Here is a 15,844-nt window from a genome sequence, read left to right as displayed (position 1 = left end):
AAAAAGCTGGCGTGACACTCAGTGACTTCCATGAAGATCACGAGTGGCGTCGTCTACACGTCTGTCAGACACCTCTCTGTCTCTCTCCCCCTCTCTCTCTCTCCCCCTCTTACTCTCTCTCTCCCCCTCTCTCCGTCTCTCTCTCTCCCTCTCTCTCTGTCTCTCTCTCTGTCTCTCTCTCCCTCTCTAGGTCTCTCTCTCCGTCTCTCTCTCTCTCCCTCTCTATGTCTCTCTCTCTCTGTCTCTCTGTCGACCTTAGGACCGCAACGCTTCTCCAGACAGGTCGGGCACAAGATGTTTTATGAATAACCCAGTGACGGAGCTGGTTGCGCATGCACTCTCGTGTTGTAAAGTAATGTTCCCTGTGTGTGTGTGTGTGTGGCTGTGGGCTCCTCTGGTCCACCGTCTGGGGCTTGGCCTGGGGAGGCCAGGCTACATTAGGTGCTAATGCTATCAGCACGACCAGCCTCTTCCAGCCCGGTACCATCTATAGACATCAGGGCAACACTTCTCAAATGACCGGATTTTTGGAAGGATCCCTGCGTTACTTTTTGAACTGAAAGAAGGGGCGGGTTGTCCTGGGATGTTTCTTGAGAAGGAGGAGTGAAAGGATGTCTGTCTGCCGGCGGGACGCAGCTCGGACGCAGGGGAGGAGATGAAACAGGTGTCTCTCCGCGCGCCGCCCTGTCCTACTTTCATCAAGACGTCGGCCATTTTGTCACCACACTTTCCAGAGAGCATCACTGTGTGTTCGACCGTGAGCATGAGGGGGTGAGGAGGAGGCAAACAACACAACTGTGCACACAATTACCTACCTTACCTTTTCGTTGTCGTTTTTTTCGCTGCCACAGCAGTCCCTAGCTGTCTGTTCCGGCTCGACGTGAACGTTTCTCGACACGGTGGCGTGCCGCCGTCGACGTTTAAAGGGACAGCCCCGTGGGTTTGTGGCGGCGCCGTGCGGCGCACCGACGGCGAGAACAGACACACCACACAGTCCCTCTGGTCTCGCTCATACGCTTTTATTTAGGTAGCAGCACGTCTGTGTGGCACTGTCCTAGTTACACACCTCTGCTTACTCCCCTGCGATGCACCGCCTGCAAAGCTACACACACAAACGCGCACACACAGAGCCAATAACCATCTCCACCATGACACACACATACACACCCCCCCCCCCGGTACAAACACACACGCACACGTTGTACTGCAGCAAGCCCTTGCGTGGTTGTGAGTAGTGAAGGCCCACACCGAGGTGCTTGGGCCGACCAGTACACCGCCCTCCCAGGACCAGCCCTGCTGCTCTTCCACACACCACCCCCTCCCTCCCTCCAATCCCCCTCACACTGGCAAAGCCACCGTGAACCTGGACGGAGACTTTCAAGCGCGCGCGCGCGCGCACACACACACGTAAACCGCCCTCCAGTCTGTCGTGTGGATCTCCGGGTCGCACTGGTGGCCGTGGTACATTTGAAAGGCTGTCCTGGAGTCCTCGATACTCTGATAGTCGTCTGGCAGCGCTCTCCCTCGTGACAGGAGGCAGTGCAGCCTGGCTGCCCCCAGGACTGTAAACACATACTTGATAGCCAACACTGATTCAGGTCATAATAATAATAGTAATACAACAACAACAACAAAAAAAAACACGTTGATATCGATGAGCAAACAAAACCATAGGTGTGACGGTCCGGAGAGCGTTCGATTGCGTCGTCGCCGGCTCTGAGGGAGGAGAAGGTTCTAGACCCTGACAGCATGAAATTGGCAAGATTGAACACGGTCCTCTGAGCAGTGTATGGTGTGTGCCATACGTGTCAATATTCCACTTTATGAACCTTTCAAGCGGGGGGACACACCTAACCACTGACACACACACACACACACACCCCCTGACCTTTACATAGCCTACAGCAAAGTCTTCTGACGCTACGGTGCCAAAACACACACACACCAATCATTCCAGTGTAGCTGATACCCGACACCTTGAATAGCAATTGTTAGGATGACCTACCAGAGTCCTTGTACGGCGCTATCCTCCTAACGCGAGTCGGAAGATTTGTTTTGATCGATATCGACAGATTAAAAACAAATGTCACGATTAAAGATGGCCGACCGCGTATCGCCGGATGCGTCAGTCACGGGAAAGCGCTCTTCGAAATGGGCCCAGACGCCTCGCCTTTATCCCACTGCCCTGCCTACAGTGTTTGCATTCCCTCGAGAGTGATTCGGATCTGTCAGTCAAATCACTGCTCTTTTATATTGGCACGGCAACAACAACAACAAAAAAGAAAGAAAAACGTTGTGATTCGCCAGTGTGTGGACACAAATGTGAGCCGGCTCTACTTCAAAGCTTCACGCTTGGGTCTCCCTACGCTTTTTGCTAAGCATTGTCCTGGAGGCAATCGCACACACACACACACACACACATTACATAGCCCGGCGCACAGCAGTTGACGCTTAAGTCTCTGATATGGCAAGGCAACTCATGTCTGCTTTCCAAGGCTAACGCTAGCCGGCCCACCGCTCTCCGTTCCCCGGCTGCGACGTCCGGTTTCCCCCCGTCTGGGCGAAGAGCTGTTCCTCCTCTGCCGTGGAGTCGCTCCACGCCAGGAATAGCCCTGTAACCAAGCCAGAGCGCTCCTACGAGCAAACCAGTCAACCGCGTCGAAGCTTCCAAACCAGGCTTTCTCAACCCAGGCAGGAGGAGGGGGGGGGATGAAGAAACAGAACAACAACAAAGAAAAGTCCTGGATTGCACTTCACTCCCATTGGGTGAGACAAAAGTTCAGGCGCCGTGACCTCAGCGTGCCCTCTCGAGGGGTCAGAGGTCACTTGCAGAGCCAGGGTGCCATGGCTCCGGTCTCGGCCAGGTGGAAGTCTGAAAGCTCCAAGATGCTCTCCGCACAGAGCCCCCCCTCTCTCCCCCCAACCCCGCTCCCTTCCTAGTCGGGGGGAGAGAGGGTTTGCAGTGGTGGCTAGCTGTTGTTTTCCGCCGTCATGTATTTGAGCGCGGCGAAGCCGTAGCGCCGGGACATGTTCTGCTGGAACTCCTCCTTGAGGGTCTTGAGGCAGACGCGGTACTGCTTGTTGGAGCGGAACTTGGTGATGTCGAAGCTGGGCGCGTGCGGCATGTGGATCATGTAGGCGTTGGGCAGGACCACAAACTCGTACTCCTGCGGGGGGGGGGGGGGAGAGACACACATGGCTTTACGTTCCTGCTTCCTGACAACAAACCCCCCCCCCGCACGCGTTCTTTCCCTCACGTCGTTTCCTCCACTTCCACTCTCGACGACCTTTCTCCGTCGTTTTCATTCTGCAGCTAGTTCAGACTAATCAATACTGAAGCTGTGGACCATACTGCTTTCTAACTTTCTGACTGTGTTATTGAGACTAAATAATGGAGTCTGGTCAATACATACTATATAGAATTGAAAAATGCGATCATGATTTGCTTTAAATTCAGATCAGAGCCATCTCATCACCATATATGCATGTATGAAAAGTTGATGCGGGTGGATCAGTTATAGATGGGGAGAGGTGTATTGCCCCACACGTACGTGTGCGTGTGTGTGTGTGTGTGGCGTACCTGAGCGTCCAGCTCCATGATGTGGGCCACCTTGTTCCAGCCGAAGCCCACGAACCTGCGGTCGTACTCGGGGCTGTCCCTGCGCACCATGACGTAGGGCTCAAAGTCAGCCTCCCACTGCACCCTGTACGGGGTGGTGGCCGTCCTCCACTTGGCAAAGTTGGTGGGGGCGTGGCCCTTGGTCCACACGTGATACCTGAGAGACAGAGAGAGAGAGAAAGAGAGAAAGAGGGAGAGACAGAGAGAGAGAGAGAGAGAGAGAGAGAAGATTAGGTTGGCCATTGGGTCCAGAAGATTCCAGGGCAGATCATGCTTGTTGGAACAACTGCTTTTGAACTTGTTTTGGTGTTTACTCTGTTTTAACAGTAATCCATGAGCAGATCAGTTTTGGTCGACGGGTCTGGAATGGTGCTTTCCGATAACCCAGGTAAAGAGGGATTAGTGAGATTGCTCTAATTATACATTTACATGTATTCATTTAACAAGACACTTATCCACTACTATCCACCCGACCGTACAGTGCAAATACTTTACTCATCAGATGACGTCACACTAGACTGCTCGAATGTGTCCCGCCTTCACTTCAAACCAAAGAAGGGTGTTTCCGAAACGCAACGGGCGAGGCGGTACCTGAAGGTGAAGAGCGTGCCCATGTCCAGCTGGGTGAGCAGCTCCGCTTTAGACTTGGGGTAGGACAGGCGGTAGCGGAGCGTCTCGAAGGCCGGCACCACCAGGGCCTTCTTGGTGTTGCCCATGTCCAGCTGCACCACCGACTTCCTGCGGAGACACGGCCGTTCGGGAGAGGGGGGGGGGGGGGAACCTGTCAGAGAAGCTGTGCTGTGCACCTGTTGAGCCCGGGTTAGGCTTAGCAACGATTATTTCAGTCGAGGCGGACGCCCCGAATAGAAAACGCATCAAGTGTTATTGTGAAGTCGTACGGTAGGCGGCAAAGATAGGTCTCGCACGTCGCTTTGAGAAGGCCGAGGAATGTGAGAATGAGCAAGGTCAGGCTAACCCTATCCTTGGAGGTGGAAGATATGTACTTCCATAATACTTTAGTTCATTTCAGCAGAGCCATCAAGAGGAAGGCCGTTGTAGAGAAGCTGTTTCCCCTCTGCTCCTTCTTAAACACACATCCCTATATGCCTGTGCCAACACTCACCTCAGTTTGGGCATCAAAAAAGACCTCGGTCATTGTAATGTGGTGGAGGCCAACCCCCCCACACACACACCTACACACCCTCTCTCCGGTTCCCCCGCTCACCTGAGGTACTCGTAGAGGCCGTACATGGGCAGGAAGTCGATGTCGGACAGGAACATGTAGGGCGTGTTGACGTGGCGCATGGCCACGTTCCTCAGCAGGTTGACGGGGTAGAACTGGCCCTCCTTGTAGACGACGTGGTAGCCCACGTTGCCGCGGCCCATCAGCACCTCGGAGCCCTGGGCGTAGCGCAGGAACTGCTGCGCCTCGGCGTCCGACAGGTAGAGGGCCAGGCTGATGGGGCCCTCCCAGTGCTTGCAGATGGCCTCCAGCATCTGGAGCCTGGGGGGGAGGAGGGGTTGGTGTTAGACAGGAGGAAGACGGACATGAAGTGAGAGGGGGAGAGGGGTGGGGAGAGGGAGGGTTGGAGGAAGGGGATGGTATGAAGAGAGGAGAAAGGGGTGGAGGAAGAGGACGAGGGTCATCGGGGAAGAGCGGTGGAGAGGGAGGCGGAGGAGGGAGGAAGCGGGTGCCGTCACTGCTGCGGTCTCTGCCTGCGCCCCTGCACGGTGGCTACAGGAGCTAGGGGCGGGCGGGTCCATCGAAAGTATCGACGCCAAAGTTGGTGTCGGTATCGATCGATGCTAGCGTGATGAGATCGATAATTGCGTTTCCATTTCTCTCCTTCGTCACATTCAGCACGCGACTCCCTTTACATCATAGCGGCCGTGAGAAAACACCGCTCCTCTCACTTTGCCCAAGCGCACTTTGCCCCTCCCCCACCATGCTGTTGTGAGTTGTTTCCGGCGTGCACGAAGCAGTAACACGACTCAGCAGTGCACTATACTGACAGTATTTTTGACAAAACTCTTTGTCCTGTGTTTCATTAAGATCACAATCATGATCAACTAATTAAAGGGGAAAAAAAATCACAAATCGGATCAAGGATCATGAAAATTCCAGTTTTCCCCTTTCAATCAAATGTGCCTATTAATGATGCATTCACTTGCATAAATGATGAGGCATTGCATTCCCCGACACGAAAGTAGATGAACTGCTTTTCCAAGTAAAAAAAGTATTGGCATTGGCAAATCGATACCACATGTTGCAGTATCACCCACCCCTAACAGGAGCCCTGTCCATCACTCACGCACGCCCTCTCCACTGTGGACCGTCGAGGGCCGCGTCTCCCAGAACAAAAACGCAGAAGCTGAATGAAACGTCCTCCAATCAGAGCTCATGCAGTCCCCTACCACGCTGAGCCTCTTTTAGCCGCTCAATTTGATGAATTCTACACACTTGCCAATAAGCCGTGTTGTAGCCCGACGCGCTCCGATGTGAAATCGATGCCGGACTCTGCTGGAGTTTCAGCCGATCCGGTGACATTTCAGACACAGCGAGGAGCCATGGGGCTCTCGTTGGTGGGAGCGCATGAGGTGTTCTCTACGGGAACGACAAAAGGCTACTTTATTTACATGCCCGTGTGTGAGTGTGTGTTTGTGTGCGTGCATGCTGCTTCTGTGTGGAGGGAGTCGTGCTGTTCATAGCGTGTATCCTTGTGTTTCAAAGACGCTTGTGATTTCCGAACAACTCTGGCTCCCAGTCCCTCCCAGCTGTGGCCTGGGCGCATGTTAAGCTGCCAGATGAGAGAGAGATGAGCAGCGCTGGTCCGAGTGCTCTGAGACGACTCCAGGCAAACATCGATATCTGGGGCCCTCGGGGGCCGACTGAGGTAAACTCAAGTTGGGCTTGGTCAGCCGCGGGCGAACGCATCGCAAGGCTAGTCTGTACGTAGCGTGTCAGAGAGAGCCTTGGAGATGAGAGGGAATAAAAACAAAATAAAAAAAAGAGATTGAGTAAAAGAAAAAGTTGCGTCTCTCGTGAGCTTTAAGCCTCTTTCCTGATATTTTCGCCGTCTTGAAGGACAGTACCTTGTTTTCCTTCGATGCGGTCCAATTCAAACAACACGGCGGTATTAACTCGGAGTCACTCGACTAAAACTGCTAAACTGAGCGATGGGAGTCCGAGAGTGGGAGAGAGACAGAGGAGAGAGCGCCCGATAAACATGACGTTTAAACAACCCTAGGAGAGACGAGGCTCGCCTCCAAATTCTGATAAGAAGTAAATTCCCTGCCGTCTGGCCTTCGTTGGGGAAATGTGTTTACAATTACGACGCTCACTTTGAACGCTCCCTCTGAAAACAGAACAGCAACCAGAAAAACGGGAAACAAATCAAACATTTGCATATAAATCACAAAGAGAAGATTTCCGTGGTAAATTTCGAGGATGTTGTGTTCCACGCCGAGGAATACGTAATGATCTTTATTAAATCTAACCGTATCTGACTGACAACAGTGGGGTGCTTAAAGTCCTCCGGTAAGCTTTCTCCCACTGGGTTCATCAGATTCGACTGCGAGGTGCGCTCCTGTGTTTCAGACCCTCGCTGTTTGTCGGCGGGTGGCGTCACCACCGGTGTGCGGCAGTTTTCCTGTCCCGACCTAGGACCCCCTGCGGACACCAGGCTCCGCCCCTGCTGTCTAATACCCATCCAATCACTCTCCCTCGTTCTTGATCCTGTTAAGCATGTGACAAAAGGCCCTCGTGAGATCCTCCGCTCTCTAAGAACACTGTCAGCTACCATGCCTGCTTCAAATGAACACCGATGAAAGGAAATCCTCCTGGCTTTGAAATGTGGCCTTGGACAGCTGGATTGGTTTGTGGAAAGCTGTAACGTGGAGTAAGCCTTCCAAGGCAATGTTAAAGTTTGTCATGCACAACGGAGTTTGGTAGGTAGTTGCAATCGTTATAATTTATATTTGGCCCAAAGCTTGAATATTGCTGTGTTGGTTGAGGTGAAAATGTGCATGCCTAGCAGTACAATGTGTAAAAGTGAAGGTTTCACACATAAAACCTGCTTTTATTTGGGTATGACACTGATAATGGGGTTGTTACGGTCCCTTAGGGAAGCAAGAATCAGTCAAGAGGTCAGGAATTTGTGGAAAAACATTAGGTCTAAAAAAAAATAGCACAACAGGAGTTCTTGTATAACATGAGTTCCATTGTTGATGCCAAAGTGAGTTAGTCATACACACACTGCAACAGTCTGAGTGCGATTATCATGATGTTAGATTGGAAACCTAGCCGGAGTTTTTTCGAGCATAAATGGCTTCTCAAGTGACTTCATTTCAGTCGGCAACACCTTATTTGAAGACATCTTAAGGAGAAGGTTTCATGCTGCACGGGCAGCTGAGCTGACTGGATGTAAGCATGAGCAAGGTCATATCTAATCGTTTTGCACATGGATTGGATAAGGCATTTCTGCATTGAACAAAGAGAGATACCTGCCGGCAGAACCTCGGTGTGACAGGTGAGCTACGGTCTCCCCCTCTGACGCATCACTCCCCTCGCCTGTCTGTCTGGATCTCACAGGTGAACAAATAGAGATGCCGTTTGCTGGAGATGGAACTGCAGCAGACTCCAGATCTGCCCTGTCAGCCGTGGGCGTGTGTTAGTGTGTGTGTGTGTCTGGGTGTTTGTTTGTGAATTCGATCTCGTTTTCCACTGGGACATCACAGGAAAAAAAAAACAACAATTCGAAAACCACGGGTGACTTCCCTTTAGGAATTGGCTTTTTTTCTGGGCAGAATAAAAGCGTGCGTGTCCACACGACAACACATCTACATGACACACACGCAAACCGTCACAAATACGCGAACCCGGTCAACAAGTCGACTTCAAACCCCTCCCCCCGCCCCCTCGGCCTCCTACCTGTCCATGGACAGCTGGGCCACCAGCGTGACGTCGGCGTGGTCGGCGCTGGGCTCGTACTCGTAGTGGAGGAAGTAGAGGTGCGTGCGGTGCACCGTGAAGCGCTCCCGCCGAAACTCGTAGCACGGGTCGTCCTCGTCCAGCTCCGACAGGGTCTTCTGGAGCTGCGCGGGACACACAAGACGGCCCCCGGTCACACAGCGCGCCGGACCAAGAGGACGGCCCCCGGTCACACAGCGCGCCGGACCAAGAGGACGGCCTCCGGTCACACAGCGCGCCGGACCAAGAGGACGGCCCCCGGTCACACAGCGCGCCGGACCAAGAGGGCTGTAGCGCGCGCGGGGGTGGGGGGGGGCTCTCTCGCTGCTACGCTGGGGTCACAGGCGTCAGAACCGGGGATTCTCGCTGCCTCGGCGGGAGGGGGGTGATCTGGATTGTGGGGGGGGCTAAACACGTACGCGGGTCTTCTGGTGTTGGGAAGCTTTGTGTGTACTCCGAGAGAGAGATAGAGAGGAAGAGAGAGAGAGAGAGAGAGAAAGACAGAGAGAGAGAGGAGGGAGAACGAGAGGGGGAGAGAGTGTGAGAGTGGAGAAAGATAAAGAGGGAGAGAGAGAGGAGAGAGAGATAAAGAGGGAGAGAGAGAGAGTGGAGACTGTCCATGCTGCGGCGGAAGTCTCCGGAGGATCGCTCCGCTAACTCCGGCAGAGTGATGAGTTTAGAGAGGGAGTGAACTGCAGTGGCCCCAGTCCTCCTGGAGGACCTCAGTCTGCAGTGTTGCTGCTGCCGCTGCTGCAGCCAATCCCTGAGGGACTTCATTAGACTAATCAGCTCTTTAATGGGCTTTAAATCACCACTCCAACTCTGGGAGAGGGAAAGGGGGAAAAGATGAGCAAAGGCTTTTTTTTTTTGGGGGGGGGGGGGGGGGAGGAGTTCAGGACACATTCAGCTGATAGGTGGCCAAAATAAAAGGCTTTGGCACACACTGCGATGACGGAAAACTATGACGAACGGAAACCAAGAGCACCAGAGCAATGCCTGCCTTCACACCTCTTCAACGATTTCAAAAGATGACGGGGCGGGGGCGCGGGGGGGGGGGGGACAATCAGTGGCCACTTTTGGGGGCCAAGGTTTTAATTGGTATGTCTTGAATATAAAGGTAACCCCCCCCAAATCCCCCTCACCCTCTCTCACGGCTGGGCGCCGTGGCTGCTCTGTGATCTCTGTCTGGATCTGCGTGTGGGGCTGACCGACACCAAAAAGAGACGACTTGTTATGTAGAGACCGTCGCCCCCCCACCCCCATGGCGCACTGTGATTGGTGGGGCCTATTCATGGTCGTTCGCTGGTAGCCACGGCGACGAGGCAGCGCGCGTGTGTGTGTGTGTGAGCGCGAGCGCAACTGTGGTTCAGCTGTGGCAGCAGCGGCGGAGTAGTGAGGGGGAAACGGGCTCTGCTTCCCCTCCGTGCTGCTGTGACGAAGAGGGAGGGTCTGGGAGCTGGGCAACAACGCGCGACCCTCTTGCGCACGAAAAACACGCGCCGTTCAGCACCGCGGACAGCGACCCCCCTCCCCGGGCCCTGCACTGCGCTAACACTCGGCGGGTTCAGCACCATGGACAGCCGCCGCCCGCCTCCCTCTGCAGGCCCCTAACACGGGTTTCCACACGGGGGAGGGCGATGGGGCTCCAACCTACGTTCTCGCTGTTGTGGTCCGTCTCGCTGGGGCAGCCGAACAGCTCCCGGCGGAGGAGGTTGCCGTCGTACTCCAGGAAGGTCAGGTAGAGGTTCCGGAAGAACTCCACGTGCTTGTTCTTCACCCGCAGCTTCTTAGGGGAGTTCCAGTGGATCACCTGGAGGAGGGGGAGGGAGGGGGGGGGGGTAGGAGAGAGGGAAGAGGGGGGAGAATAAGCGAGAGAGACAGTTAGGAGACAAATAATGAGGGAAAACGGTTGGGGAAAGTGAGACGACTGAAGACAAGCGCAGTGGAATAGACAGAGAGAGAGAGAGAGAGAGAGAGAGACAGAGTAGCTCATTAAATACCGATAAAGAGAGAGGGAGTCAGGGGAAGTCGTTAAGCCAACTCCACGGTCCACACAGGTGTGTGAGTGGTGAGCATGAGGGCAGAGAGTCGACGCCAGCAGAGCTCCAGAGAGCGGCAGCAGGGACAGCTGGGAGGAGCAGGAGGCTCGACGCTGCCCTGACTCGGGTGCACACACACCCGGAGGGCTCGGAAGCTTCCGGAAAAGCAGCTGCTACGGGGGCCGGGACGAAGAGCTCACCTTGAGGTCGGACACGTCTTTGTAGCACTTTTCGGAGCGGGTGTGGTCCGACAGCTGGACGTTCCAGAAGCAGGGCAGCTGGTGCACCAGGAAGGGGTTCTGTTTGATCACAGCGTTGAAGATGTCCTACAGACAGACAGACAGACAGAGACAGAGAGTGAGACAGACTCACTCACAGGCCCAAGCCAGCTCTCCAAACCTGGACTCGGGTGGGTTCAGAAAGCCCCCTCATACACAGAACCATCAACACAACACCGTAGGACACATTTCACCCACGGTGTTCAGTGTGTACAAAGGTAGCACACCTCCAAAACTTCAGGGGCTCTGCATGGGCTGTGCTCTCAAAGTTCCAGCACTACTGGAAAGTTACCCGACACCACCCCCTCCTCATTTGTGTGTCGGCGTGCGTGTGCGTGCGTGCGTGCGCGGGTGCGCCGAGTTTCATTTTCTCTTGAATTCCTCGAACAGGCTTTTTTTTTTCTTCTTTTTGTGTAAGTACATCTGCGGTGATGCATTCCAAGTGTTAAAAGTGAGATCGTTACTGGAATAACACAAGCCACGGGCTGAAAAGGGGGACCACATTTCATCTCTGAGTTTGAGCGGGGACTCTTAGACTGCGTCGGAGAGAGAGTGAGAGAGAGAGAGAGAGAGAGAGAGAGAGAGAGAGAGAGAGAGAGAGAGAGAGAGAGAGAGAAAGAGAGGGAGAGAGAGAGGGAGAGCGTACGAGACAACTCAGAGGATTTGCTCTCCTGAAGGGAAACATAAAAACCCATATCCCTCTAATGAATGCTGAGATAAAGAGGTCCTGACAGCTGATTGGTGGCCTTAACCCAGCGGGAAGGAGGATGGAATTGTAAAACGCTTCCGGAGGCTGGCTGGCTTTCATTTCTTTTCTTTTTTCGTCCTCCACACCCCAAACGGCGTCACATTTACAAGACTTTATTCGCTCAACGTTTAATTAAAATCTCGTCAGCGTGCCGCTCGTTTTGTGCGAGGACTGCACCGCACTTGGAAAAATGATACGATAACTCTGCAGTTTAATTATCACGGGATGGATACGGAGCAGTAAGAATGCAATCCACTTCAAAGGAGGTGTGCGTCTGACCGGCCGGGTCCAATGGCCTGTTAGTGGCGTAGATGCGTGTGTATGTTCATGCGTGTTTGGTACATGTGTGTCTGTGCGAACACATCGACATATGTGGATGTGTATGGATGACAGAGAGAGTGTGTGTGCGTTTATGCTTGAGTGTGTGTGTGGTTGACAGTGTGTGTATGGTTGAATGTGTGTGTGTGTGTGTGTGAATGGTTGACACTGTGTGTGCGTGTGGTTGACAGAGAGTGTGTGTGTGTGTGTGTGGTTGACAGTGTCTGTATGGTTGAATGTGTGTGTGTGTGTGTGTGTGTGTGGTTGACAGTGTCTGTATGGTTGAATGTGTGTGTGTGTGTGTGTGTGTGTGGTTGACAGTGCGTGTGTGTGTGGTTGACAGTGTGTGTATGGTTGAATGTGTGTGTGTGTGAACGGTTGACACTGTGTGTGTGTGTGTGTGTGTGTGTGTGTGTGGTTGACAGTGCGTGTGTGTGTGTGTGTGTGGTTGACAGTGTGTGTGTGGTTGACAGTGTGTGTGTGTGTGGGTGACACTGTGTGTGTGTGTGTCTAACCTGATCAGCCAGTGAGGTGGACAACATGCTCATCAGCTCTCTCTCTGCCGTCAGTCTCCACATCTGCTCCCATCTCAGCTTCCTCAGGCGGTCCAGTAGCAGCAGAATCACCCCTGAACACACACACACACACACACAAACACACACACACACACACACATCCAAACGGTGACTTTGTGAACAGTGATTATGATCTGGCAAAAAGAGACCAGAAGAGACCTTTCTGGAGCTCAGAGATATAATCTACTGTAACAGGATTCCAGTCGGTCAATGTTAGGATTCCTCTCCAGACGGGACCTGTCTGTCTATACCTGATGCCGTCGTTCCAGTGGCCATCCTGTGCTCAACACCGAACATAGGGAACTTATTCAATTCAGAAAACGTACACAAGAAGTTTATTTCCGGAAACTGAATGATATATGGACACCTTCCGATCTGTTCTTCCAAGGCTTCAGTACGACTCGATGTTTCCTGCAAATCAAAAGCCTATGGCTGGCACCAATGAAAGGAAGGGCCCCAATTTTTTCGGGGAGAAAGAAAGAGCGAGAGAGAGAGAGACAGAGAGAATAATTTCTTGGGTTGGAACAAACACATCTCTGGATCCCCGCTGTTCACCATCTGTTGCCCTGGCCACAGCCGGAAAAGCAAAGTAAGCGCTGAATGCAGACTATTTCTATCTCTCTTTCGCTCCATCTCTCTCTTTGATTTTCTCTGCGTATAAATAGCTGCAGTATGTAGTTTGTGTTTGCAATAAAGCTTTCACACAGGTGGCTGGGGGAACGGAGGTCAGCCCATCTTTGAAATTCGCTGGTTCCTGTGGAGACGCACGCATATCCAGGAAGTTGAGGAAACAGTCAAACAAACTTATACTACACCCAGTTGTTTAGGAAATTCTGTGCTCTGTATAAAATGGCTTGCCTTCCTGTTCCCAGCAGGTACAAACATGGATTATTTGCCTGCAGCAAAACTTTGCCGGGCACCTCCTAATTTCAGATCCAAAGAAATGCCATACATTGTATAGTTTGGGTCATAGATCATATCAAATGTAATCTAAATATTTCACGGTTTCTGAGGGGGGCCCAAAAGTGAATGCTTCCATTGAGCTTCCCTGTGGAATAGACTAGCTGGATCTGATGCGAAAAAAAAAAAAAGTATAAATCAAGACAGGACAAATAACAGAATTAAATCCATTTCACCATGATGAGTTCACCATGGCTTTGGCCAGGAAATGTGCACGCTTTTCTTTGCAGAGAAAGAACACAACAATAAACGATCAGACCGTCTCAAGCCTCTCTAGGTTTATTGTGAGGCTCCTGCATATTCCACCGCCACCTCCACAGAGCCCCCCCCCCCCCCCGCCTCCGATGAGAAGGGACACCCACGCGCCCAAGCGCTCGGCACACCTCGCCGTTAAAAAGAGAGAGAGAGACCTACTCTGTTGTAAACAACAACACAAGTCCCCCCCCCCCCCCCCCCGGTTACCATGGGAGAGGAGCAACACGCTGAACGTCGCCCCCGCCACGTTTCAGAAAACACACAACACCAATTACTGTCTGACTCGCCGGCAGACACGGTTGCGCGCGACAACAAAAGACTATCAGCGTATCTCTGGACCAATAGGGATACAGTAGACATTCTTGTGTTGGCTACGGTTTGTGTATATGTGTGTGTGTGTGTGTGTGGTGCTGGAAAGCCCTAGTGCATCGCAGAGTAAGGAAATCTGGTGAGGGATCCATTTCTCTGTCTTTGGAGGCTCGTGGCAACCATATGAAACAACAAATAAGCGCAGCTAGTTCTGGCAGGGCAATCAGCGCGCGTCAGTCAGTCATCGGAGACGTAAGGCGTCTTACTCCACCCACTACCACACCCATGTTAGCAGCGCATATCCATTGGGCCACATCCGATAAGGCGTCTTGAAAAAAACGTGTGGATATGCACTCACTCACCCCGGTTGTTGTATGATCAGTGCTGCTGCCTCCCTCCACCATCCCCTTCTCCTCCATGCTGTCTGTATGTTCTATCCATCAGGGGGATTATATCTCTATTGCTCCCTGCCTCACATGTCATGTCTGTATGTGCTTCCCTTAGATCATCCACTCCGCCAAAGTTAAATCTACATGTCCATGTCATGTAACAATAAATGCTCAAATCTAATACGTGATTGTCTTGACTGAACTATAGTATTGGAAGGACAACGACTGACCTGTGTTGAAGCCTCGTCCCAGTGCTGGCCAGGGACGGTGGTTCTTCCACAGGTTCCCAAGGTACCAGTCACTCTGGTTCTCCACCAGGCCCAGAACCTGCTGACCTGAGGACGGAACACAAAACACACGCTGAGGTCGGGTGCCCTCTTTGTGGGCCCGTGGTGGAGAGCAGAGGACATTGGATGGAGGATGGAGATTCAAGGTGTGGAACGAGCAGATATCTGTACACAGAATGCTGAATCACAAGGCCATAGCAGTGAAGAGAGAAGTGTTGCCAGTTCTTAATCTGTCTCTCTACCTACAACCCCATGTACCTCAACACACGCACGCACACAAACACGCGCACACACACACACACACAGCTCCAGTGTGCAGGGTGAGGTGGAATAAGCTCATCATCAGACGTTTCTAGGGCAAAGAGTTCACCACGCTGTGGGGAATTGAGGCTTAATGCCTCTTAATAAAGCCGGTTTTATTCATGAATCAAACACAAGCCGAGATGCACTTCCGAAGAGCCTGCGAGGTTTAACCACTGCCTCCGCACTGGCGACGGCCTACAAATTTGGGCAAAATGGTGCAAAATGAACCACTCAATGAGGCTTTTGTGTGAGTAGACTCCCCCGGAATCAGAGCTGTTCACGGGCAGACAAAAGTGAGAAGAGAGAGGGGGGGAGAGAGAATAGTGGGCGAGGGTTATCGGGGATAGAAAGCGGCCCACATAAAAGAAAGGGAGAGATTGAGGAAGGGGGTCACGAGTGGGGCATTTTCTTCCTCGGAGGTTCCGGGCGAGAGATTCTGGACCGAGGGACAGGTGAAGAAGAGGGGAATGGCCCAATAGGGGTGAAGGGGCGGAGGACAAGAGGGATTCCGCGGAGATAGAGGTGAGAAGGGGTCACCGAGGAGGAGATAGGGGCGAGGGGGGAGGGGGGAGGAGACGGGGGGGGGGGGGGGAAGGAGATAGGGGTGAGGGGGTGAGGAAATAGGAGGAGGAGAGATGATTAGAAGGACACAGGGTAAGAGGGAGACAATAGGGGAAGGGGGCATATGAGTAAGGGAAGGGGTGTGAAGGTGGGAGCTTTAATGAAGGCTGCAAGGAAGATTAATGAGAGGCTGTTGGAGGAGCAGCAGAGAGCAGACAGCCCTTAAGTTCCTGG

General features: G+C 52.8%; 1 protein-coding gene across 2 annotated transcripts in view; it reads right to left on the bottom strand.

Annotated features, from left to right (window-relative positions):
• Positions 1-1,000: 1,000 nt before the first annotated feature.
• The window catches only part of large1 (LARGE xylosyl- and glucuronyltransferase 1), a 48,567-nt gene continuing 33,723 nt past the window's right edge, over positions 1,001-15,844 (bottom strand). For both annotated transcript variants that reach the window (XM_084701847.1, XM_084701848.1), the window contains 9 exons: positions 14,690-14,794; positions 12,487-12,599; positions 10,828-10,953; positions 10,243-10,398; positions 8,550-8,713; positions 4,845-5,123; positions 4,211-4,357; positions 3,581-3,776; positions 1,001-3,167 (listed from right to left, as the gene is read on the bottom strand). In XM_084701847.1, the coding sequence (XP_084557973.1) occupies positions 2,970-3,167; positions 3,581-3,776; positions 4,211-4,357; positions 4,845-5,123; positions 8,550-8,713; positions 10,243-10,398; positions 10,828-10,953; positions 12,487-12,599; positions 14,690-14,794 (1,484 nt within the window). In that variant the 3' untranslated portion in view covers positions 1,001-2,969. The remainder of the gene's footprint in view (positions 3,168-3,580; positions 3,777-4,210; positions 4,358-4,844; positions 5,124-8,549; positions 8,714-10,242; positions 10,399-10,827; positions 10,954-12,486; positions 12,600-14,689; positions 14,795-15,844) is intronic.

The sequence above is a fragment of the Hypomesus nipponensis genome, chromosome 7 (assembly GCF_054491055.1).
Source record: "Hypomesus nipponensis isolate SF chromosome 7, ASM5449105v1, whole genome shotgun sequence".
In the NCBI taxonomy this organism is placed as follows: Eukaryota; Metazoa; Chordata; class Actinopteri; order Osmeriformes; family Osmeridae; genus Hypomesus; species Hypomesus nipponensis.
This window is presented reverse-complemented; position numbering and strand designations above follow the sequence as displayed.